Raw genomic sequence first — 24,839 nt, 5'->3', positions numbered from 1 at the left:
AAACTAATTTTTTGTGTTTTTGATATAGCAAACAAGATAGTAAATAAAGTAAAGCTAGCAACTAATTTTTTTGTGTTTTGATATAATGCAGCAAACAAAGTATTAAATAAAATAAAGCAAGACAAAAACAAAGTAAAGAGATTGAGAAGTGGAGACTCCCCTTGCAGCGTGTCTTGATCTCCCCGGCAACGGCGCCAGAAAATATGCTTGATGGCGTGTATTTCACACGTTCGTTGGGAACCCCAAGAGGAAGGTATGATGCGCACAGCAGCAAGTTTTTCCTCAGAAAGAAACCAAGGTTTATCGAACCAGGAGGAGCCAAGAAGCACGTTGAAGGTTGATGGCGGCGGGATGTAGTGCGGCGCAACACCGAGATTCCGGCGCCAACGTGGAACCTGCACAACACAATCCAAAGTACTTTGCCCCAACGAAACAGATGAGGTTGTCAATCTCACCGGCTTGCTGTAACAAAGGATTAACCGTATTGTGTGGAAGATGATTGTTTGCGAGAGAAAACGATAAAACAAGTATTACAGCAGATTTGTATTTCGAGTATTAAAGAATGGACCGGGGTCCACAGTTCACTAGAGGTGTCTCTCCCATAAGATAAAAGCATGTTGGGTGAACAAATTACAGTCGGGCAATTGACAAATAGAGAGGGCATAACAATGCACATACATGTCATGATAAGTATAGTGAGATTTAATTGGGCATTACGACAAAGTACATAGACCGCCATCCAACTGCATCTATGCCTAAAAAGTCCACCTTCAGGTTATCATCCGAACCCCTTCCAAGTATTAAGTTGCAAAGCAACAGACAATTGCATTAAGTATGGTGCGTAAGGTAATCAATAACTACATCCTTAGACATAGCATCAATGTTTTATCCCTAGTGGCAACAGACACAGCACAACCTTAGAACTTTTCATCATCTGTCCCAGGTGTCAATGCGGGCATGAACCCACTATCGAGCATAAATACTCCCTCTTGGAGTTAAGAGCAAAAACTTGGCCAGAGCCTCTACTAATAACGGAGAGCATGCAAGATCATAAACAACACATATGTAATAACTTGATAATTAACATAACATGGTATTCTCTATCCATCGGATCCCGACAAACACAACATATAGCATTACGAGATAGATGATCTTGATCATGTTAGGCAGCTCACAAGATCCAACAATGAAGCACAATGAGGAGAAGACAACCATCTAGCTACTCGCTATGGACCCATAGTCCAGGGGTGAACTACTCACTCATCACTCCGGAGGTGACCATGGCGGTGAAGACTCCTCCGGGAGATGAATCCCCTCTCCGGCAGGGTGCCGGAGGAGATCTCCCAGAATCCCCCGAGATGGGATTGGCGGCGGCGGCGTCTCAGTAAGGTTTTCCGTATCGTGGTTTTTTCGCCTCAGGGGTTTCGCGACGGAGGCTTTAAGTAGGCGGAAGGGCAACGTGGGGGGCCACACGAGGGCCCCACACCACAGGTCGGCGCGGCCAAGACCTGGGCCGCGCCGCCCTATGGTGGCGGCCCCTCGTGGCCCCACTTCGACTCCTCTTCGGTCTTCTGGAAGCTTCGTGGCAAAATAGGACCCTGGGTCTTGATTTCGTCCAATTCCGAGAGTATTTCGTTACTAGGATTTCGAAACCAAAAACAGCAGAAAACAGACAAGCGGCTCTTCGGCATCTTGTTAATAGGTTAGTTCCAGAAAATGCACGAATATGACATAAAGTGTGCATAAAACATGTAGGTATCATCAATAATATGGCATGGAACATAAGAAATTATCGATACATCGGAGACGTATCAGCCGCCGGCCAGCCCACCCCGGATGCGCCGAGATCCGCGCGGGGACAACGCCTCCCGTCACGCCGCCCGCGCTAATGACCAGAGGAGCGAGGGGAGGGAGGTCCGCCGCCGCCAGCACCGACCAGGCTTTGCCCGGCGGCTTCAGCCGGCGGCGGCGGCGGGGGGAGGAGAGGGAGAGGGGCCTAGGCGCGGCGGGTGTTGGGGTTCGCCCGAGCGCCCGCGGGAGCGCTCGAGGCGAACGGGTCCTCAGGTCGTTCGCTCATTTTAATCTCGACGTGATTAGCTTGGGTTCTTCGGGTGAAAACCCAAACTCTAGTTTACTAGAGTGGACTGCGGCGTCGTCTTCGTCGCTTCCCTTTTGGGGGCGTCGTCTTGGAGAGCTAGTTTGTGGATGTTTCGTGGCACTCCAAATGAGTCTTCCATGGTGGATGTCGGGATGGCGATCCCTGACGGTTGTTGTGCGTCGAGGCGGCGGCCTCGGGATCCTTTGCGGGCAGAAGCTTCATGGTGTGGAGAAGTTACTTGCATCGCTTGGGTGACAATCTTGTGTCACTAGTGCGGCGAGGTTGTTTGGTTCGGTCGATGCGTATCACAGGAGACGATTTTGACTTTTAGGCCGGGGTGGCGGCCTCGCATGTTGGTGCGGTGGTCTACGAGCAGTTTGCTCTGTACAGCTTGGGCTACGAGTGGATGTGTCGTGCAGCGTCATGGCTCCTAGTGAGCGGTGTGATGTTGTGCAGAGCACGCAGTTGGGAAACCCCAAAAGGAATAGCAGCAATTTTTTCCTCGGTAAGAAACCAAAATTTAATCGACCAGTAGAAGAAAGAAATCATTTCTGAAGGTGTTGCTAGCTGATTTTAGCAGGGTGCACTACCGGTGTCAGCAACAACGTGGAAGCTGCACACAACACAACTAAAATATTTGCCCCAACTTACAGTGAGGTTGTCAATCTCACTGGTTTTGCTGAAAACAAAGGATTAACCATATAGTGTGAAAAGAGATGTTTGTTTGCAGTGGAAGTAAAGAGAACCGTATAGTCAAGGTCCGCCATCTGCGGGCAGGGGGTTTAGGGTTTTGCGGTGGCGCAGTGGCGGGGGGGGGTGTGGGGGTGGGAAGTGGAGGTGGATGGGATGGGATGGAGTGGAGTGAAGTGGGTTTTGCGTCGATTTAGATAGGCACAACTGTTTGGCAGGTAGCCTACTTGCCGAAATCTTCCAATGACAGCTAGGTCCCGCGCTGTCACGCAAAGAGAAATCGTATTTTTCCGACATGTGGGTCCTGTGGCGTGTTTTGTGAGCCGGCTAGGGTGGGGAGATGGGACCCAGCTGTAGCACGCTAAACATGAACCTCGGCTACTTTGGTGAATCCTATACATTGATTTTTGTTTTTGTTTTTTTCCTTTTCTTTTTCGTTTTATTTTTAGATTCAAAAAAATGAAATTTAAAAATGTTTAAATTTGCAAATATTTATATTCCAAAAAATTTAGTATAAAAAAACATTTTCAGAAAATGTTCAATCTGAAAAACAAATTCAAAATACAAAATTTGAGAAATATTCATTTTCAAAAATGGTCAAGTTTCGAATTCTTTTGTAAGCCAACTTGCTTGAGATGTTATCGCAATTTAATTGGGCGCATCTAAGAGTGCTACCATTTGGTTGGTGGGGACATGACAATATCCCCATATATATATACGACCATGCAGATGCTTGAGATTCTGAGAAACACCCAAAGAACTCCAACAATGCTACAACCACACCATACATAATTACTGCATTCTACTTAGTTTGGATATGTGCTTGTTGGCAGACTTGCAATGCCAATTCTGTCGGAATGTAATGATCTCAATGATTCACTGACCTTAGTGTTTAAATTGTATCGAAGTGTCCATTTACACTTTTCACTTCAGTGCTTCCATAGATCTCCTCTACTCCAGGCTTATGAATAAGCTTCCAGGTGACAATAAGAGCAGTGATGCAAACGTGAGATTATGTATATGTAAGCAAACACGATTAAGTAACTATTATTCATGAGATAAACACCACATACATGACATAAGAAACAAATAAGCTTATATATATACAACATCAGGAGTAAGAAAGCCTAAAACTATTATAGATACACATCGCCGACAATAATCTACCAATAAAGCAACAATGTTTTTTGGACCATCTAGACTCTAGAGTACTTGAGCATCCCGGTCATTGCGTGTGTTACAGAAAAAGGTAATGTCTCCAATAATGCCAATTTTCTATGTATAGACAAGAGTCGGTTGAGAAGATACGTATTTCCGACACAGGTATAGGAAATAGATAAGCTTATATATGTTGACGTGTATAAGTAGCCCTTTCCATCAGTTCGGACTTTTGGTTCAAGTGGCTAGTGCATGAAGCTTAACATGGTATCAGAGCCCCAGGTCTCGAGTTCAAATCCTGGCTTTGCCAATTTATTCTAAAAATTATCTCCTCTCCCCGCAGCCTCCTGCCGTGTGGTCCCAGCCTTCTGCTGCCTCTCATGCCGTGTGGTTCCGGCCTTCCGCTGCCTCTTTGCCTCTCTACACGTGTTGACTTGTCTTCTCGTCTTCCCGTCACACGTGAGAGGGGGTGTTGACGTGTATAAGTAGATTGCCTAGCCCTTTCCATCAGTTCGGACTTTTGATTCAAGTGGCTAGTGCATGAAGCTTAACAATATACAACATGAGGAGTAAGAAAACATAAACCTATTATAGATACACATCGCCATCAACAATCTACCAATAAAGCAACAATATTTTATTTGTTGGCCGTTTTTGGACCATCTAGAGTACTTCTTGACCATCCTAGTCATTGTGTGTTACACAAAAAGGTAATAATATATCCAATTAAGCCAATTTTCTATGTATAGACAAGAGTCGGTTGAGAAGATACGTATTTTCGGCAGCAGTATAGGAGCCAGAATTGTTTTCTACTAATTCAACTGAGCTAGTTTCATAGTACATTACAGGTTGAAATATTAATTCAGCTCTGCCCAATCGAGCGTCACCTCCATCTTCGGATCCTACGGCATCGACCATCCCATGACCTCATATTTGCGTCCCATTGATGGCTAGCCACCTGCTGGATAAGATCTTGCAGTCCCAAAGATCCCCTAGCAAGTTTGGCCATGCCGTCCGATTGATGTCTCGTCAGCGACGCCTGCTTAACCACCTAAGGATCCTTCGCTTCAGCTTCGAGATTGTTGTCTTGTTCTTCTTGCCGCTCATCTTCCTCCTCTCTCCCGGTTTCGTCCGAACTGACCATAGCCCGTGTAGGTTGCGCGTGCGGTGTCCTATTCATCAATGGCTAGGTGTGGCATCTGCCTTCGAGGATGTGGATGGACATATGGAGATAACTCTCTTGATGTTAATTAACCGGACAAGTCTATTTATATTTTTTCGAAACACTGATTTGTTTTCACGTGAGCTTATGGTACTCTGGCATCATTTTATGTTTTCGTGTAACCCATCTCTATGTCAGTTTATATCAAAAAATGCAAATTTTCAACTTTTTGGTGAATTAGATCTATTATAAATGACTCTTTGATGTTAGTACTAGTATTTCCTCCCCCATAAACCGACATTCGTGCTGAAGCGACAGATTAGGGTCCATGATCACAACATGCAATCCTAGCTGCATATGCCATTCTCTTGACTCATAGACAATGCTGCCATGGACCAATTACACAATCGACCTATCCTTCAGATCAATCGCCATGTAGCATTGTCTCTCTATTTCTCTTTTTGTAAGCCAACTTGCTTGGTTGTGTGAATCTAAACATGTTGCCCTTTGGTTGGTTTGTTTGGTGTAGAGGACATGGTAATTTTTCTCTTTTCATTATTTAAAAGTTTAATTTTACTTGTGCCACAACATCTGACCCCATATATATATGATCATGCATATGCAGTTGTTTATATGTTGTATTGCCACCAAACAAATCCAAGCTCACTCCTCTCCAAAACCCTCAATTTTATTATGGATATTGATGAAAGTTTTGTATGCTTTAGCTACCAACACTTAGACACATGGTATTGTTAATATTCTATAGAAATAGGAGACATCAAGAATTCATATTTGAGCAGAAATGAGTGTGAACGTAGGTAAGATAAGAAAGGGCCACATAGTTCCAACAATAAAAGCTCGACAGCATCATGTAGACTTGCCGACTTATCCAAAAGATCAACAATAGAATATGTTGAGTCGATACATAAGAAAGGGACACACAATTCTAGCAATCCTATCTCAACCGCATCACAAAGACATACTGCACCGTTCTTCGTTTGGATAAGTTCTTGTTGGAGGACTTGTAATGCCAATTCTACCGGAAGATCGAAAAAGATGAGTATGAATCTTTACTGCTCTCGCTGCTTAATTTGTACCCCAACAACCATTTACGACTTTTCACTTCATTGATACCAGTCTGTCGGTATCGATTTTCCCCTTCCCTCGGGTCGCTCCCCCGTGAGCGACTCCAGGGCGGAAAAAAAACCCTAATTCCCCGTCCCTCCTCCTCCACCCTCCCCTTGCTGCCGCCGCCGGCGGGAGCCGCCGGGCAAAGCCCGGGCGGTGCCGGCGGCGGTGGATTTTCCTCTACCCGGCGCAGGTCCTCCCCAGGCGGGGCTGGCGGTCAGGCGGCGGTGCACGGTGGACCTCACCCTCGGCAGCGGCGCTGCGTGGCGGCTAGCTGCAGAGGCGGCGGGCGATGCGCGGTGTGGCAGGTTCGTCTCGCGTCGGCGCAGGAGCGGCGGGGCGGTGCGGTGCAGTGGCGGCGGCCGGGTTCCACCGGCCCAGATCTGGGCCCTGCGGGGCCCTGCTGGACTTGGTCGGGCCAGGCTGCTCCCGCTGGCGACGTCTCCTGGAGCGGATGCGGTAGCACGGGGAGGAGCAGGACGGCAGCGACGGCGGCGGCCTACGTGCAGCAGCGTGGAGGCGGGGACTTTACGGGCCCAGCCTGGGCTCGGCCGGGCCTGAGGGGCCTGGTGTGTCCCTGCCACCGCGTCCGGTCGGCACCCGCCGGCGGCGGTGGAGGACGTCCTCCGGGTGGCTCTGCTGTTGCTGCCATCCGGTTCCAAACCGTATACCTCCATTGGCTCTCAGGCCACACGAAGGACCTGGCGACACCGGCAGAGCTCGCGGATGCCGGGGCAGCGGCCCCGAAAGGTGGACTGCACGGGCGGCTCGGCGGCGGGCGACGTGGCAGTGGTGATGGTCGTCTCTTCGGGCCACGAGGGTGGCGAGGAGTGGGCGTCGGGAGATCCTGGTGCTGGCCACGCCTTGGTGTGATCAGTGCCCAGATCACGCGGTAGAAGCTCGGCTCGGGGGTGGCTGGTAGGCTTAGGGACCAGTTGCGGTGAGGGTTGTTCCGGGCGAAAGCCCAGCGCTTCGGCGCCATTGACGGCGACGCCTGCGGCTGTCGTGACCCTCTTGGGGGCGTCGATGTGGCTATCCTCTCCTCTTTTGGGCTCCGGATGAAAATCCTAGACCATTGTGGTCTTGGCAACGGCGGCGCCAGTGGCGTCGTTACCTTCTTGGGGGCGTTGTCGTGGAGCCCGGGTTTCCTTAGTCTCAGAACATCTTTGGTGGCAAGCTCGGTGCTTCTTAGTTTTCTAGTTTATCTCTGATCTGCTTGTAAGAGGGTTTCCTCATCACTTTGTATCGTTTGGCCGTTTGGCTTTATTTATAAAGCGGGGCGGAAGCCTATTTCGAGGAGGATACCAGTCTGTCAGAGTAACTTTTTTTTTCATGTGTACTCTAAGCTAAGAAACTTTCATGTGACAATAAGTCTATTAACAATAATGATAACACGGAATTATGTATATATAAGCAGCACAATCAAGGAACTAATATTCATGATAAGCACCATATGAATGACACATGAGTGTTTGTTGACTATCTTGAGTGTTCTTGACCATCCTGGTCAATGTGTTTTCACAAAACAATGTATTCTCTCCAATAATGCCAAATCTTTTATTTGTATGACAAGAGTCAATTGAGATGGTTGGAAGTATCGGACTCAAAATAGTTTTCTATTAACGCAGCTGAGCTGGCTCAGTACATTACAAGTCGCATTACAACAAATACTTGAAACTTCTGTATGAACTATTAAGCACTTCAGTGGCGATATATAGCAGTTTGCAAAAAATGTATGGCATATAAATGATGTCTTTAGTTTATACAAAAGATATTAATTACGCACAAGGAAATCAATATCGTTACGTATATCATGAAATATGTTTCATGATGTATTTATTGATATTCTAGATGCCAAAACTTTTTCATAATCAGAGCGAAACTTTTAAAATTCGTAGGACGGAACTTATATTCCTAGGTAATTAGGAAGTTCTGAGTAAAAAGTGTTATACAGCGACTTAATTAATAAAAATAGTACTAACTTTTTCATTCGCTTCTGGGCGTTTCTGAAGAGATCATTTTTCTCCTGGTAGTAGCAATAAAACAGAACAGTACCACCTTTTAAACAACAAAAAGTAATTGATACATTCCAAGAATAAGACCGTCGCATCTCATCTCATCTACGTGTGTATAAGACTTAAGTTCATGTATTTCTAGATCCATTTCCCCTCTTTTATTGTTACATCCAGAACGGTACAGGAGAAAACAACGGAGCATGCTTCGACACCGTATAGGAGTTGTTAATGCGGTTCATGGTTTGCAGCTCTCCCTTATGAGAGTACTTGAGGCCAAACTTAGTGATGTGGGGAATGCAACCATCACGAGCAAAACAATCATCATCTCCGTCGCGCAACACACACTCCACAAGGCAAAACTTGGCATCGTTGCACACTGTGTGTGAGAGTGGCCATTGGTGTCTGCAATCGGGTGTTAGGGGGGTTGCAGAGCAACCTTTCCTAGAGCATCTTGCAGTCCGGCTGCGACAGGCTTGTGCTGGAGCGGAAGGCAACTTGGCAAGAGCAGATATAGCCAACCCATGCATCCAGCATTGTGTCGAAGTAGCAATGGTCCTCGAAAGGCAAGGTCCATTCTCCATGCAACCTCCACCGGTGGTGTTTCGTGTCTAAGGAGAATGTCTGAATGTGTGAATGGGGACTGTCGTACTTTTTCTTTTTGTAAGCCAATTTGCTTGGCATGTTATAAAATTTTGGTTGTGTGCATCTCAGCGTGTTGACATTTAGGTTGATGCAGATGGCAGTTGGATTTTCTCTTTCATTATTTACAAAGCTCAATTTTTCTTGTGGCACAAACCCTGTTCCCATATATACGACCATGCAGATGCAGTTGTGTCTATGCTGTGTTGCCTCCCCCGCCATATCCCATAAAAGAAATCCAGCCCACTCTCTCTCTCTCTAGAAAACTCAAGTGAATATGAAGACCGATGATAAAGTAGACACTTGGTACTATTAATATTCCTTAAGAATAGGAGATATCAGGGATTCAAGTTCGAGAAGAAAGAGCCATCTTCGTACTAAGCATAAGACAAGAACACGCAGTTCCAATAATACTATCTCTAATAGAATACATCCTGCAGAATTACTGAGTTATCCAAAAAGATAAACAATCAATTCTTCTGTATGTGCCGCTTTCTACCAGTCATAAAAGATCTCTTCGGGGTCACTTTTGGATCTCGCCGTGTCTTTAGTCTCGTTACATCTTGAAAGGGAATACGAACACTTGTGCTTAGTTTGGATCTGTACTTCCTAGCATAAGTTAACAGACTTATCGTGCCAATTTTCCCGGGAATGCAATGAGCTATCTTCACTGCTTCAACTGTATTTGAGCATCGTTTCACACTTCTTCACTTCATTGGTACAAGAGTAACTTTTTGCTCCTCTACTGTTGGCTGAAGAAGATTTTCTGTGAAAATGACTAGTGATGCTAACAGGAAATTATGTACTAGTATATACAAGCAGCATGATAAAGCAACTAATATTCATGAAATAAGCAGCATATAAATGACATGGGAGATAAACTTCTATACAACTGAAAAGTAAGAAAGTAAAACTATCATAAGATACGTAGCCATGAAACATCTATCAAAAAAGCCAGCAAAGTTTTTACCTGCTGCTGTTTTTTAGGACCATCTTGAGTGTTCTTGACCATCCCAGTCAATGTTTGTTACACAAAACAATTTGGGTTCTCCAGTAATGCCAATCTTCTAATTATATGACAAGAGTCGGTTGAGCAGATTTGTACTTCTAGCAGAAGTATAGGAATTAAAATCAAAATCATTGTATATTAATTCACCTCAGCCGGTTCAGTACAATACAAGGGCGGACTACAACAAAACTTGCAATTTCTGTATGAATTATTAAGCACAATGTTAAATGTGCAGTAAATAGTAGTAGGTCATAAGCAAATGGTACAAATCAAACAACCTTACCAGTCTGGCAGTCACCACTAAGAAATTATAAAATTAATATTATCACCTGCATAAGATGCTAAACTGAGCCAAATATCAAGTTATCACTGACTTAAGAACTTGCCATGTTGTCCACAAGCCGGTCTTCATGCAGCTGATCCATGAACCCTTTTGCAAAATGTATTTCTTGCTCTATTAGATTGTTTCAAGAAAGCGCTTTATAAATTCCATCAACATGTGGTTTGTACATTATCCATAGGGAACAACTTCTGTGTTTGGACTTAGAAGCCGCATCCTCAGTTTTAGTATCTAGAAATACAGTGCCCATCTAATTGCCGGCATTCCAAGATCCCATTAGCACCAGCATACGTCTTACAAATTAGTTTGTAAACATATTTGTTTATTTTTTCTGCAATGATAAAACTATTTTTATGCTTATCGAGAGAATGGAACATGTAAAAGATATTAGAAGGAGCAAAATCACACAAAACCTTCTAGTTCTTGAATAATGTCATCTCAGCAGTTCGCAGCAGGTTCTACATACATTTACAAGAGAAACAAGCTTTTTACTGCCAGAAATCATAGTTAACATCCAGAGATCTGGAACGACATAGTATGCATTGCATACAAGCCAAAACAGCTAGTTCCTACATCCAGATCGCTACATGAGAAATTATGTCATAAGTTTTTTAAAAATATATGGTATATAAATGATGTCTTTAGTTTATACAAGAAAATATTAATTACACACAAGGAAATCAATATTGATACATATATCATGAAATATGTTTCATGATGTATTTATCGATATTCTAGATGCCAAAACTTTTTCATAATCAGAGTGAAACTTTTAAAATTCGTAGGATGGAACTTATATTCCAGGGTAATTAGGAAGTTCTGAGTAAAAAGTCTTATACATGGACTTACTTAATAAAAATAGTACTAACTTTTTCATTCGCTTCTGGGCGTTTCTGAAGAGATCATATTCTCCTGGTAGTAGCAATAAAACAGAACAGTTCCACCTTTTGAACAACAAAAATGTAATTGATACACACTCTAAGAATAAGACCATCTCATCTCATCTACGTGTGTATAAGACTTAAGTTGATGTATTTCTAGATCCATTTCTCCTCTTTTATTGTTACATCCAGAACGCTACATGAGAAAACAAGAAGGCATGCTTTGACACGGTATAGGAGTTCGTGACGCGGTTCATGGTTTGCAGCTCTCCCTTATGAGAGTACTTGAGGCCAAATGTGGTGATGTGGAGAACACAACCATCAAGGCCAAAAGTATCATCACCGTCGCGCAACACACACTCCGCAAGGCAAAACTTGGCGTCGTTGCCGACATGTGTGAGAGTGGCCTTTGGCGTCGGTCGGGTGTTAGGGGGGTTGCATAGCAACCTTTCCTGGAGCATATTGCAGTCCGGCGGCGACTGGCTTGTGCTAGAGCGGGAGGCAACTTGGCAAGAGCAAATATAGCCATCCGTGTTGAGCCCAACCCATGCATCCAGCATGGTGTCGAAGTAGCCTTGGCCCTTGAAAGGCAAGGACCACTCCCTGTGCGACCTCCACCGGCATTGCTTGGTGTCGAAGGTGCGAATGGACTTGGGTCGCGGGTTGTCGTACTTGCTGTGCGCCGAGAAGAAGATGGTGCACCTGTCTGGGTGCAGGGCGTAGGATGCGATGATCTCGTTGTTGGCGAACGGCCATGGCGAGTCCACGCTCTGCCAGCGCCAGTCCATGGCTGGCCTCTCAGCCCGCGGGTCGTCGTTGTCCGTGGGTCCCCAGGACATGACCTTCAAGAATTGCTGCGGATCCGTAATGAAATCTTGGAATGCATACAACATATCGGCAGTAGCGATGCACGTGTTGTTGTCACCTAGCAGTGGTTCCGGGCGGGGAGGGCCAACGGCCAGCCCTGCTGCCTCGGTGTCGTAGATGAGGCTGGGGGTCAGTCCACAGCGTGGGTTGGTGGTGATGTAGATGTTGCTGCCAATGGCATCAAATGTCATGCAACGACCAGGTACAGGTGTGTTTACCCGGAGGACGCCCGGTTCCCTGAGATCAGAGTGGTTGCCATCGTCGTCAATCTTATGGATGGTGAAGCCTTTGCTCTAGTCATCCAGCACCAGATAGAGGTGCTTCTGCTTCTGCTTCTTCAGCCTTTTGCCGGCGCACTCGCGTAAGCTGGCCTGCCCCTGCCGCCGCTTACCTCCAATCGCCTCCGGACTATCAATTAACCGGTTCATCAGCGTCGAGGAAGATGGATGGAGATGGGCTGGCTTGCAATCGGTACCTCTCTGCCAACACAGGCAAGAAATCCTCAAAAGTCTACGATTGGATTCATTGATTTTATAGAGCCCCCTTCCCGGGCTCTATAAAAGGAGCAAAAAAAAATACTGGCATCTCTGAAAGGAGCAAAAACACACGAAATATTTAACTTTTGAATACAGGCATCTCTGCATTTTCGAGAACTGACGTGCAAGAAATTAATTCAGTAGGTTCTTTACAACTGATAGGAGAAACAAACTTTTTATTGCCAGAAATCATAGCTTACATCCAGAGATGGTCGTAGTATGCATTGCATACAACGAGCTTAAATTCCTACATCCAGAACGCTACAGGAGAAAACAAGTGGGCATGCTTTGCCACTGTATAGGAGTTAGTGATGCGGTTCATCATTTGCAGCTCTCCCTTATTAGAGTACTTGAGGCCAAACGTGGTGGTGTGGAGAATGCAAGCATCACGACCAGAAGCATCATCACCATCGCGCAACACAGACTCCACAAGGCAAAACCTGGCGTTGCCGCCCATGTGTGTTAAAGTGACTGTCGGCGCTGGCACTCGGCTGTTAGGGGCACTGCAGAGCAACCTTTCCTGGAGCATCTTGCAGTCTGGCTGCAACTGGTTTGTGCTGGAGCGGGAGGCAACTTGGCAAGAGCAAATATAGCCATCCTTGTGAAGCCCAACCCATGCATCCAGCATGCTGTCAAAGTAGCCTCGGCCATTGAAAGGCAAGGACCATTCCCCATGCAACCTCCACCGGTGGTGCTTGGTGTCGAAGGAAAAGGTGCAAATGGACTTGGGGCATGAGTTGTCGTACTTGCTGTGCGCTGAGAAGAAGATGGTGTGACCATCTGGGTGCAAGGCATAGGAGTCGATGATTTCTTTATCGGTGAATGGCCATGCCGAGGGCACGCTTTGCCAGCACCAGTCCATGGTTGGCCTTGGAGCCCATGGATCATCGTTGTCCGTGGGTGCCCACGACATGACCTTCAAGAATTGCTGCGGGTTGGTAATGAACTGTGGGAATGCATACAACATACCGGCAGTAGCAATAGACCTGTGGTCATCACCTAGCAGTGATTCAGGGAGTGGAGGGCCAACGGCCAGCCCTGCTGCCTCTGTATTGTAAACAAGGCTGGGGGTCTGTCCACAGCGTGGGTTTGTGGTGATGAGGATGTTGCTGCCCATGGCAGCGAAGATCATGCTACGACCAGTTACAGGTGCGAATATCCGGAGGACGCCCGGCTCCCTGAGATCAGAGTGGTTGCCATCGTCGTCAATCTTATGGATGGTGAAGCCTTTGCTCCAGTCATCCAGCACCAGATAGAGGTGCTTCTGCTTCTTCACCCTTTTGCCGGCGCCCTCGCATAAGCTGGCCTGCCCCTGCCGCCGCTTACCCCCAATCGCCTCCGGGCTATCAATTATCCGGTTCATCGGCGTCCCGTCTAAGATGGATGGAGATCTGAAATAGGGCTGGCTTGCAATCGATATCTACTCGCTCCCAACACAGGCAAGAAATCCCTCGAAGTCTACGCTTGGGTTGATTGATTTTATGGACCCCCTTGCCGGGGTTGCAATCGAACTCGGAAACCGATTGTAATTGGCAATAAGGACACGTACCTCGTCAGAATCCGAGCCGGACAGTGTCACGGGACAAAACCAAACTGATCTGGGCGCCGTTGGGAGGAGAGGCACTTGTACTGGCGGAATCAGACGGAAGCAGCGGCGCCGGCGGTTGGATTGGCGGGCGGCGGATGCTGAGCGGCAGATGGGAGCCGAGGAAGTAGGGCGGCGCGGCGCTAGGAGACTTCGGGCGGAGTTGCTAGGAGCTGGGCACGGTGGCGCGTTGGTGGAGCCTCGGGCGGGAGGGGAGATCTGTTTCAATAGTGGATCGTTCCAGAGAGTGTCGCCGGCGCCCGGCGGCAGCTCCGCATCTCCTCTGCCGCACGAACGACGAACAGGAGTACAGGACGACCAGTCTGATCTGACTGGACTTGGTTCGGTCCAGCCAGGTAGGGCAGAGAGTTGAGGAAAATTGCAAAAATGCCACTGGGGTATTTAAGGCATTTCATGTCTATTTTTTTGGACTATATAAAAATAAAAGTTCGTTTTTTGAAAAAAAAAGTTCTTAATCTCTGCCGGTTGATGCCTTAGCTGATCTTCTAACTCGCGTTAGTTCCCTGCGGTGCCTTCCCCTCGGTGTGTGGTTGTCGCTCATCTCTCCCTATGCCATTACTTTCGAACGTTGGTCGCCACTGCAATAGCTCAACCACACACTTATGTGGTTGTTGCTGAGTTGAACACGTTGGTTACCTCACACCCAATCAGCATATGAAGGCCCGCGAGATCGATATGGATCACAAACTCTGCACACGTTACCGAACCCTAGAGAAGACGGCACCTACGTGCAGATTGGTCGAGGCTTTCCCAGATTTGGCTGCTATGGGCCTCCTAGGAGGCAGATTCGTGGCACCGAGCTTGAGCCATCAAATTTTAAGACTCTCTTGTATTGGAGTTTCGTTGGTTTAATTTAATCGAAGATGATTCTAACAAAAATGAAATTGAGTTTTCCAACGCGATGTTTCAAATGCTACAAAAATAGATGTTATTTGTTGCATGCACACGCTCTTGTCATCTTGCAATGATTCTAGGGGTATTCTCAAGGGCATTTTTTCATGTTGCGAACATGTTTTTCATGGAACCATTACATTGCATATGTTTGGATTGATTTTTAGATTTGTTTCATCCAAATGGAGATTGCTTCGTAAGTCTTTTTTTGCTACAAGGGCGTATCTGCAATTTCACAACATTTGTTTTTGCAAATTTAAGAGACCGCAGGGGGAAATGTTGCAAACCGTGATCGAGTTTGGTGATAGTGATGAGCAACAATATTCACTTAATGATGTCAATACTAAGCCCAGAGGAAGATATCTTGGAGCAAGAGTCAAGGGAAGCACATGTGCACGTAGAAGGGAAGAAAGAAGATGTATCAATAAGAAAAAGCAATGGTTGATAAGATGGTCTTTAATGAATATGAATGAGTTAGGGCATGTACAATGGTTTGATAAGATGGTCTTTTCTTATGTATGCCATTTAGGTAAGACAAAAAAACATGCTATATGATGGATTAGTTTTTATTGTTATTTCTCGCAAATAATGGTTCCATGAACCTATAGTTATGGAGTGATGAAAATTAGACTAGAAAACATGTAACAAAGAGATGACATGTTTCCCGAGAGATAGAATTTTCATCATCTTCAAGAAGATAGTATCTGCCAGGGAATTGAACGATCGTCACATGCAATGGTGGATCTTGCTGAAAGTTGTTGGAGGGGGGGGGGCAAAATGAAATACATGAGCTCATGGGGGGCAAAATCCCTAAAATCCATAATTTAGGCTCTCCCAAAAAAATTCTTCAATGCATGTGCAAATCATGGGGGCGGTGCCCCCCCCCCTCCCGACATGCACTAAGCTACCACAGTGATCACATGTGGCAATGCCAATATGAGATCGTATATGTCCAAGCATATCTTATTTTTTTTGGGTGGACTGAATATCATTGGATAATAGTTAATGTGAAAATATTTTTGTAGATATATGACATTCCTAGTATACATTATTTGTACATTTTTCACCGCAAAGTGTGATGGTATTTTTTAAGGGGGGATACTATATGCGATAATATTTTGCTATTTATGGGGTCTTGATGTAATAGAATAAAATATATATACATCAACAAATAAAGCACGAGTATATAAAACCTATAGCTCGAAGAAATAAAAAATAGTCAACAATTACATGTGTTCATAAAACAGCTTATACTATGAAACAAAATGATACTCCCTCCGTCCATAAAAGAATAACGAAAGTTTGTCTAATTTCAAATGTAAATTTGGACATCCTTTTAGAAACGAAGGGAATACAATATATGACATATAGTTTGCTAAACCGGTTTATAGTATTTCATAGTGTGAAACATGGTGATTCAATATAAGACGTTATATTTCATAGTAGTATCGCATATATAACTGTTGATGAGGTAGTTTAACCAGGACCGGTACCAAACGGAACATGGACCGTAATCGTCGACCCCACCTTCACTTTCAGGGAGCACCGTGCCCAACTGCCCACACACATCAACACACACGCATGAAGAGATTATTAACTACAGGAGATATAAAAGGTGACACGACACCTGGACCAAGATGTACAACCCCGGACAATTAGCATAGCCACGATGTAGAGAGCTGGCTCGACGACGACGAGCGCTATCGGTTCGGTTCGGCGATGCCTGTCGGTCATGAAGGCTCTTCATGCCCGTGAATTGCTATCCGTTGGTTGCGCAAGCACGGTCACCAGCGGAGCGAGACATAGTTCCTTCCTAAAACCCGTTTTGTTTTATTTAAGAACACTCACTCTTTTCGAAAAATAAATGACTTATCTTTGCCTAGTAGGTATTATTACATTTGTACATATTTTAGTGTCTGGACTAGATAAATTTAAATCTAAGCAAAGTTAAGTCACTTATTTTTCAAACGAAAGGTTGCACATATTAGCATATTTCTATATTAGTTTACCTACTAGCAAAAGACGAACTCGTTTCACCTAATTCCATTTTGCTTACGCTTGTGTTTTTTTTAATAACAAGGAAAGGGCATCAAAGCATCAAAGCGCTGCATTAATTATTGTGCCCGAGTTTATATAATACAAAGAAGGCCACAACACGGTCCTCCGATATTTCATACATGTGAAGCGGCTCCGTGAAGGCTCCACGGCCTGGAGGTTGTAGGAGAGGTAGCAGCACCAAGCAACCGGTTTCCAGAGTTAGGAGAGGCCGCCATTCGGCTATAGAAGTCAACAAAAGGATAACCATTGGCCGATGGAGGGCCGTCGAGGATGCGCTCCCAATAACCGTAACAATCTTCACTCTTCCTTGCTCGCCAGATATGAAGAAGCCACACATAGATCAAATCCCAGCTTCTTGCGCATCACCTCGATTGCTTCAAGAAAGAGGGACCATATAGGAGCTGGTGCCGATTTGGGGAGCCACCGAGCTTATTGAAGAAGGAGCTCCCGCGATATCCGATCACCCCGGTCGACCTCCTTCATGGAGGATTTATAGAGGAGAATGTCAACAACCCCAGGCCGCTCGTTCATTCTAGTCTCAAGAAGGCTCGATCATTTACGAGTGGGTTTGTAGATCAAAGAAGGTTCGAGGGGATTGGGTGAAGCAAGTGTTTTCACCCAAAAACACTAGGGATAATACCGTGAAATACACCGTAACCCCTACATGTTGAACTAGGCCTAAGGGAAAACCTAGACTCCAACTATACAGGGCTGTGACCCCGCCTTGTTTCGATGGCGGCTCGCTAGAGAAAAGAGGTAGAGGGCCCAACTAACCCATGTCAGGAGGAGAGTGGAGGAAACGAGGAATAAAGGAGAAAGGGGGTAAGTGTCACCCTATGTTTGACTCCTTCTCAGTCGAATAGCCCGTGTAAGATCGCAGACTCAATTTGTAAGCACTCCCTTTGTTCTATAATTATTATTGTTGATTTAGATAAAATATGTTTAGATATATAGAACATCTACTCCCTCCGTTAATGAATACAAGACCACCGTGTTTTTTATGTTAAACTTTAAAAGTCAATCAAATCTAAGTTACGAGTCATCTAAAAGCACATAGTCGGAAATTTCTTTGGAATGTGCATCCGACCATATTTTTTTGGATGTCATGTAACTCATATTAAGAGCATCCCCACTCGTTGGCGCTCCCCACGCCCAAATCCGGCGAAATTTTCGTCCGGATTGGAGTAAGATTTGGCGTGGGGAGGAGTAGTTTCCCAGTCGTGTGCTCCCCAAGCGGCGTTTCTCGGGGAAAAAGAGGATGGCTCGGGGAATCCGGACGAAAGAGGAGATACGTGGGCGTGGGCGGTTGGTTTAGCTTCATCCGGAGTCCCAGGAGACCCAGGAAGCCGAGGATGGCATGGGGAGTCCGGACGAAAATAGGCTCAAATCCGGACCAAAACGAGGAACCGGGGGCCTGACTGGGCCGTTTTTCGCCGTCCGGATGAAAAAAAGTGGCCGTGGGGGGCTCTGTGGGGAGACGAGTGGAGATGCTCTAAGGTAACTAAATTATTAATCAATTTTGCCTTGAACAACGAAATGACCTTGTATTCCCGAACGAAAGGAGGAGTACCATAATTATGAAATGGTGCGGTACTTTCACGCATTTCTTCTTGTTCCATTTCTCCTCTTTTTTATTCCCCTTAAAAAAAGGTCACGCGTCAAGAGCCCCAACTCAGCACGACTCTGCGAGTGGGTCCCGTGACCAGCCCGTCGGCCGCCGCCCAGCCCTCACATCAGCGCCCACCGTCCACCGCCAACCAACTCACTGACACCCTATCCCCACCACCCCACAGAATCAAAAGCCCCACCTGTCACCGGCGGTGCAGCCCCCGCACCCGCCGTGCGTGCGTGAATGCGCGTATCTTGCGTCTGCGTATATGAAACGCACGCCCGTTCCGTTCCGAATGAATCTTCCACGCCACACCAAAACACAACACCAGCGCGAGCCCTCTGCAACTCAATAATCTCCTTCCTCCCCGTCCGCGTGCGATCGACGCGGAGGCGCCACCCCTGCTCCGAGACCCCGATGGCCTTCATGCGCACCTCCGTGAGTCGCCCCTCCCCCTCCCCCTGCCGTTTTCGGTTCGCGCTACTTTCCCGCGGCGGTTTTGGTGGGTTCGATTCGACGGGGGTTTAGATCTGCGCGTGGCCTGGGTGTACGCCTGTGGGAGTTCTTCGTTTCTCGCTGGTACAGATCTAATCCACGGAGTTTTATCCGAACTCCGGCCGTCGGTTCAGATGGCGTGTGAGCAGTTGATTCCGTTCCGCTGCGATGGGGTTTTCCGTTTTTTTTTTTTCTGTTGGCCACGGCTCTGGGTTTGCTGTCGATTGCGGAGAGGGAGTACCGGAAAGGTGGTAGGCGGCCGTAGAGTCCAGCCGCGAGCCCGTCTTGGACTTGGGGGATGGTTCGGCGGCTGTGGTGGGTTTGATCCGGACGACAAAGTTTATTTGTTTGTTAATTCAAACTGTCGCCGTTGTGGATTGCGTGCTGACCATCGGATTTGTCTAGCAGTTCATTTGTTTTCTGCAATTACCTGTATGCTTTGGCAGTATCTCTATCTCCAGTGACTCGTGAATGATAATCCCTAGAGTCAGGTTATACACTGGGTAACTGGTACTATGCTGTCGTACCACCAGGGTGCTTCAGTTTGTAACACGGTAGAAACCGGGGACGGAAAGAAGGGCGAGCCATAGAAATCATGGCGTGTATTTTATTTTAGTATCAGGCCGAGTTCGAAGAATGGCCTGGGGCTCTGGGGGCAGGGAATAGGGGTGTTGTTATTAGCCCCAATCGAGACAAGAAAACATCCACTTCACGTGGGGAAGAATATCCAATGATTTCTCTCAAGGAAAAGAACCTCCTACAAAACGATTTTCTATTTGGTTGCACTGGACCACTTGGTGTGCCAGTTGTTACATTATTTGTAAGCCCCTTGGATATATGGCCCTGTTCTTTTATATAAGTGGACCATCCTTCAATGTTCAATAAAAATTTGAGTCCCCACGGTGGGTGTCAAGGGATAGTTGTGTCAGAAGCAGCAGTTGCTTCCTTCTTACAGCGAAAACCAGTGGCATCCCCTTTATTTTACAGTGTGAATCACTCATGTTCATATCTCCACTGGGTTGGTAATATTTTGAGGGTTCTGGGTATTGTTGCTTTGCTGTCATGCTATCTAGCTGTTTCATACAGTATATCTTAATAATCAACCTTTTGTGGATTGGTGTCTTGCTGTATAATTGAGCTTGTTGTTGGATTCATCTAGCCCTTTGTGTATTTATCTGATTTGAAGCCCAAGCGACATACATGGTTCCTGAAGTTTATCTTGGTTTTATTCTGTGTGGGGTTGAATAATTTTGAGAGAGTCAATACTGCGTTTTGAAATGGAGCATTCCTGTTCGCTCCACTAGATGTGTATAATTGGAATCAGCTCCATTTTTTTAAAACCAGGTTGAGCATTTTAGAGCATTTCTCCTGTTTATTGGGAATAATGTGTGCATAATATGCGTATAAGCAGCAGGTTTTGGTAGTTTGTGGCCGTTGTTTGTTATTCTGACCCGTACTGGATTTAAACAGAGTCTAACATAGTTTGGTAGTAGTTCTTATGAATTCGACGTTGAACCCCCTGATTGCATCGTCGTCATAAATAACCAAATATGATGTCTGTGCATAGTGTGTCAGCTACCTGTATGTGGTTTCACAAGGCCTGTTCAGCTATAATCTTGTCCTTATTTTACAAGTTTACACTGACATGGCAATGGTGGCATTGCAATTTCAACGATTGATCTCTTAAACAGTTAAACTGTTATTGGCTGGTTTATGGTGACAAATATTTGTTCAAGTACTAATTGCTTTCCTTGCTTTTAATCATATGTGTCTCTTTGCAGTCCAATGCATCCTCTGGCATGGGGGTTGCTCCTGATATCAGGCAGACATTCCTGGAGCTTCAGATGAAGAAGGCATTTCGCTATGTTATCTTCAAGATTGAGGAGAAGCAAAAGCAGGTTATTGTGGAGAAGACAGGCGCTACAACTGAGAGTTATGATGATTTCCTGGCTTCTCTCCCTGAAAATGACTGCAGATATGCGCTTTATGATTTTGACTTTGTTACTGGGGAGAATGTGCAGAAAAGCAAGATTTTCTTCATTGCCTGGTGAGCTTCATAGTCACTTATCCATATTAATGGTTGCGTTAACGTGTTCAATTATCTGCAAATGAGTCTTAAGCAGCTTTTTTTTGGGGATAAATGAGTCCTAACTAGCTCTTGTTAGAAATAGTAAGAATGATCATGGAAGTTCCTGTTAGCCAGTATGTTTCTTAATTTTTCTACTCCTGTTAGGTAGTATATGAAATATTTAATTATAAACTTTGACTGGATATATAGAGGCCTACAGCATGTTGCCTTTTTGTTGTTTTCTTTCTACCTGGTATCTGTGCTTGTTGCTGTCCAGAATGAATAACAGGACACATCAACATGTCTTACTTTTATACAAAGTCAGTATTGAATTAATAACTTTGATTGGACATTGCTAGAGAATCTGGTAGCTGTAGCTTTTTCCTTCTTTATTTAGTCTGTACCTGGTACACATGCAGATGTGCTTGTAGCTGTCTGTAAAGTATAATAATACCTGTCCACATGTCTTCAAATGTGCTTGCCAATGGTGCAATTTATTTTCTATTGAGAAAGTTGATTCTGATAGCAGTGCTACTATGCATAGATGAAAAATCACCATTTGCACCCACCCCCTCCCACTTTCCTTCCCTTTCCCTTGATTTCACCTTATTGTATAACTAATGCACATGCTGCACCAGGTCCCCAGCAACATCCCGCATCCGTGCCAAGATGCTGTACTCCACCTCCAAGGACCGTATCAAGCACGAGCTCGATGGGTTCCACTACGAGATCCAGGCAACTGACCCAACTGAGGTGGAGATCGATGTTCTCCGTGAGCGGGCTCACTGAAGCCGATCGATGATGATCCACCTGGTGGCTTCAGTTGGATACAAATTCACAAATATGTCTGATGCTGTCGCTACTGTATTGTTAATAATACAGATATCTGTGTTTCCTGTAAAACGTATGATTTAGCTAGCCGTGCTGCGTGGCTCTAGCTGATGAAGCGGTACCCGACTAGGTTTCGTATGATGCCCCGAGCCTGTAAACGCAAGAAGGCATTCCCAAACGCTTGTATTGTGGTATTAAAACTGTGGATTGTCCTAGCTTTCCCCATCGTGTCAACATTGCAACCTGATTCCTTCACTGTATGCAGCATGCCATTTCATCTCCTGTTAGTTCTTTGAAATTAACTTGCTCTACCTTTCTGGCTTAAAGGTAGGTGGTCTTGTGAGCAAAAGGGTTGCTGGAATCACGTGCCACCTCTGGTTGCCGTAAGGTTCTGTGGCATCAGCCCCCAACAAACACATATTGGAACAGCATTTTTAGTCACCAGTTCCTTTATCTATGAACTGAAGCCCTTCAGCTGCAAAAAATTCGACAATAAACAAGTGCTGTAGCACGTGAGTGAGTTAGACTAGAGACGTTGAGCATACACCAAACCTTAGTGAGTTGAACACTAGAGACGTTGAGCATAGATAATCACTAAACCTGAGACACCTTTTTAATTAATAGATTTGGCCAATGGGCATGTCTCTGCTTTGTGATGTCATTCGACTCTAGCCGGCGGCACATAGGCGTCGTCTCGGCCACACCCTCGACACAGGTGTTGGTGCGTAGTGTGGTCTCGGATGCATGTTGCCCTTCGATTACGTCGACGACGGTGTAGTGTCGTTGTTTTGTCTTGGCAGACCAAAGCACTTCGATTATTACTTCGGCGAGGCCTCGAGCTGGGTTGTCCCTCTAGTGTGTACTCGGGACTCTTGTGATCGTTGTGCTTGGGTCGTGATGAGTATTCTCATCGGCCAACCCCCTAGATTTGCGGGGTGGCCACTTTTTCTCCTCGGTCTTGTGTGTTGTTGTTGTGTGTTTTTTTCTTTCCTTTCTTCTCTTCTCTTGTAACCCCGTGTATTTTGGTCAATGTTGAGGAAATACCGTCAACTCGGTTGGGTAGCAATTAGCGATTAATAGGCAAATCAGCCGATTAATCTGATGATAAATGAGTTTGTCGGCTAATCGGTGACCCACGAGTAACGATTATTCCACCAATTAATCGTTGAATCGGACGATTTTTTGAACACTGATTCTGGTTCATTTGAACCTATCTTGTTGAGGCTGAAAAACTTTATAGGTAACTTGGCTGAATATATGGGTTGAGGTTGCCTTAGGCCCGCCATAGTTACAGTAAAAAAATAGAAGATATCGCCAAGGTTTTGCCTTTGTTTTGAAAAAAAAAAACTAAACTTCCAGGCTTCAAGGAGAAAAAAATATGGTGGAAGGAGGACAATTTTTTTTTGAGAACACAGTACAACGCAGACGCTCAGAAACACGCACGTACAAACACCCCTATGAACGCACGCACGCACACCCTACCCCTATGAGCACCTCCGAGGGACTGAGCCGGCATATCTTGAGGTTGACGAAGTCGCCACTGGCGCTCGTCGTTGACGGGCACGTCACCTACCACCGAAAGCATAGCGCCGGTTAAATCCTGGAATAAATCCAGGTAAATGCAAACACCCATGTCAAGTCTAGGACTTGAACCTGGGTGGGCTGGTTCCACCACAAGGGACCTAACCACCAGAGCCAAGCTCTGTTTGCGAAGGACAAATTATGACCCATGCACCTTTCCGAAAGAATGATTCCAGGTTGAGAACCTTCTTTCAGAGAACAGATTCCAAACATGGACAGGGAAAACAACTGGGAGCTAGAAGGATCATATGCAAGTCGGAGTTTACTGTCGATGTTGTGACATTACTTAGTTACTTTGCGCAGATCGAATTGATTAATTTCGGCAATAAATCAGAAAAGCAAGAACTACACTTGTAACCTTGAAGTCGTCGTGCCAGAGCACGCTCCACCCAGCAGTACTACTAGAACCCAAAGCATTCGACCGTTGCCTCAATTATAAGCACCAAGCCAACGGTCACCCGTACACTCCACAAGCTTCCAGCTCCAGCTGCCTTCTTCCAAACGATCCTTTGCAGCATCCAAGTCCCTCGCTCGTGTGTATAAAACCCATCCCCACGCAGCTCCCCCCCTCCCAAAGCAAACCACCTCAACAATTCCATTCCAAGCATTCTCTGCCCAGCCATTCCAAGCATCCTGCCCGTTTCAAGGCATCTAGGGAAGAAGAAGAATGGGGTTTGTGCTGGTGATCTCCCTGCCCTTCATCTTCTTCACCATCCTGCTCGGCTTCGGCTGCTACTTCCTCGGCAAGCACAGGGGCCGCGAGGAGATGCGCGCCGGCGTTGGCGCGCAGATCTACGGCACGCCCCTGCCGCTGCCTGGCGTGGCCGGGAGCTCTCCGGGACCGTACCCGTTGACGAAAGAGGGGCCTGCCAACGTGTGATTGATCGAGCTCCTTGGCTGAAACAAAATTGTGCGATCTTGGTGTCGCTGGGTTGGATTGTACTGTGCTGCTGTGTACATTAAGTAATCTGTTGGTTGTGTTGTGTGTGATGTTTGCTGGGAGGTGGGGATGGTGACCTGGTGTGATAACTTGTAATCACATTTCGTGTTCTTAACTACGTATAAGAAGTGCAGATGGAATGGTTTGTGGTGATTGATCGTTGCTTGGTTCTTGTGTGTACTTCTGAACCTGCAGGTGCATGTTAACCGCTTCTGCCGCCTTCTCTTGGTTTTGCCA

The 24,839-nt window shown here is 45.9% G+C and overlaps 3 protein-coding genes across 3 annotated transcripts; 2 read left to right on the top strand and 1 right to left on the bottom strand.

Annotated features, from left to right (window-relative positions):
• Positions 1–12,023: 12,023 nt before the first annotated feature.
• On the bottom strand, positions 12,024–14,524 carry LOC124697571. Its single transcript, XM_047230142.1, has 3 exons — positions 14,442–14,524; positions 14,073–14,391; positions 12,024–12,466 (listed from the first exon to the last, which is right to left on the bottom strand). The coding sequence occupies exons 1-3, from the start codon at positions 14,522–14,524 to the stop codon at positions 12,281–12,283; spliced, it is 588 nt and encodes a 195-aa protein (XP_047086098.1). The 3' UTR covers positions 12,024–12,280.
• A 4,476-nt stretch (positions 14,525–19,000) lies between these two features.
• LOC124704446 (actin-depolymerizing factor 2) lies at positions 19,001–22,301 on the top strand. Its single transcript, XM_047236701.1, has 3 exons — positions 19,001–19,125; positions 20,964–21,229; positions 21,889–22,301. The coding sequence occupies exons 1-3, from the start codon at positions 19,105–19,107 to the stop codon at positions 22,037–22,039; spliced, it is 438 nt and encodes a 145-aa protein (XP_047092657.1). The 5' UTR covers positions 19,001–19,104; the 3' UTR covers positions 22,040–22,301.
• A 1,952-nt stretch (positions 22,302–24,253) lies between these two features.
• Positions 24,254–24,542, top strand: LOC124700717. Its single transcript, XM_047232805.1, has one exon. The coding sequence runs from the start codon at positions 24,330–24,332 to the stop codon at positions 24,540–24,542; it is 213 nt and encodes a 70-aa protein (XP_047088761.1). The 5' UTR covers positions 24,254–24,329.
• Positions 24,543–24,839: the final 297 nt, after the last annotated feature.

This window comes from Lolium rigidum, chromosome 3 (assembly GCF_022539505.1).
Source record: "Lolium rigidum isolate FL_2022 chromosome 3, APGP_CSIRO_Lrig_0.1, whole genome shotgun sequence".
In the NCBI taxonomy this organism is placed as follows: Eukaryota; Viridiplantae; Streptophyta; class Magnoliopsida; order Poales; family Poaceae; genus Lolium; species Lolium rigidum.
The sequence above is the reverse complement of the archived record's forward strand: the minus strand, read 5'-3'. Positions and strand labels throughout refer to the sequence as shown.

What these genes read in the sequence shown, in the direction of transcription:
- LOC124697571 (XM_047230142.1), bottom strand. Translation starts at nt 14,524, where the DNA reads ATGAAATGCCTTAAATACCCCAGTGGCATTTTTGCAATTTTCCTCAAC. An exon ending in GCTGGACCGAACCAAGTCCA is followed by an intron (nt 14,392 to 14,441) that starts GTCAGATCAGAC and finishes TTCGTGCGGCAG; the next exon opens with AGGAGATGCGGAGCTGCCGC. An exon ending in CCGGCTCGGATTCTGACGAG is followed by an intron (nt 12,467 to 14,072) that starts GTACGTGTCCTT and finishes CTGTGTTGGCAG; the next exon opens with AGAGGTACCGATTGCAAGCC.
- LOC124704446 (XM_047236701.1), top strand. Translation starts at nt 19,105, where the DNA reads ATGGCCTTCATGCGCACCTCC. An exon ending in TGGCCTTCATGCGCACCTCC is followed by an intron (nt 19,126 to 20,963) that starts GTGAGTCGCCCC and finishes GTCTCTTTGCAG; the next exon opens with TCCAATGCATCCTCTGGCAT. An exon ending in AAGATTTTCTTCATTGCCTG is followed by an intron (nt 21,230 to 21,888) that starts GTGAGCTTCATA and finishes ATGCTGCACCAG; the next exon opens with GTCCCCAGCAACATCCCGCA.
- LOC124700717 (XM_047232805.1), top strand. Translation starts at nt 24,330, where the DNA reads ATGGGGTTTGTGCTGGTGATCTCCCTGCCCTTCATCTTCTTCACCATC.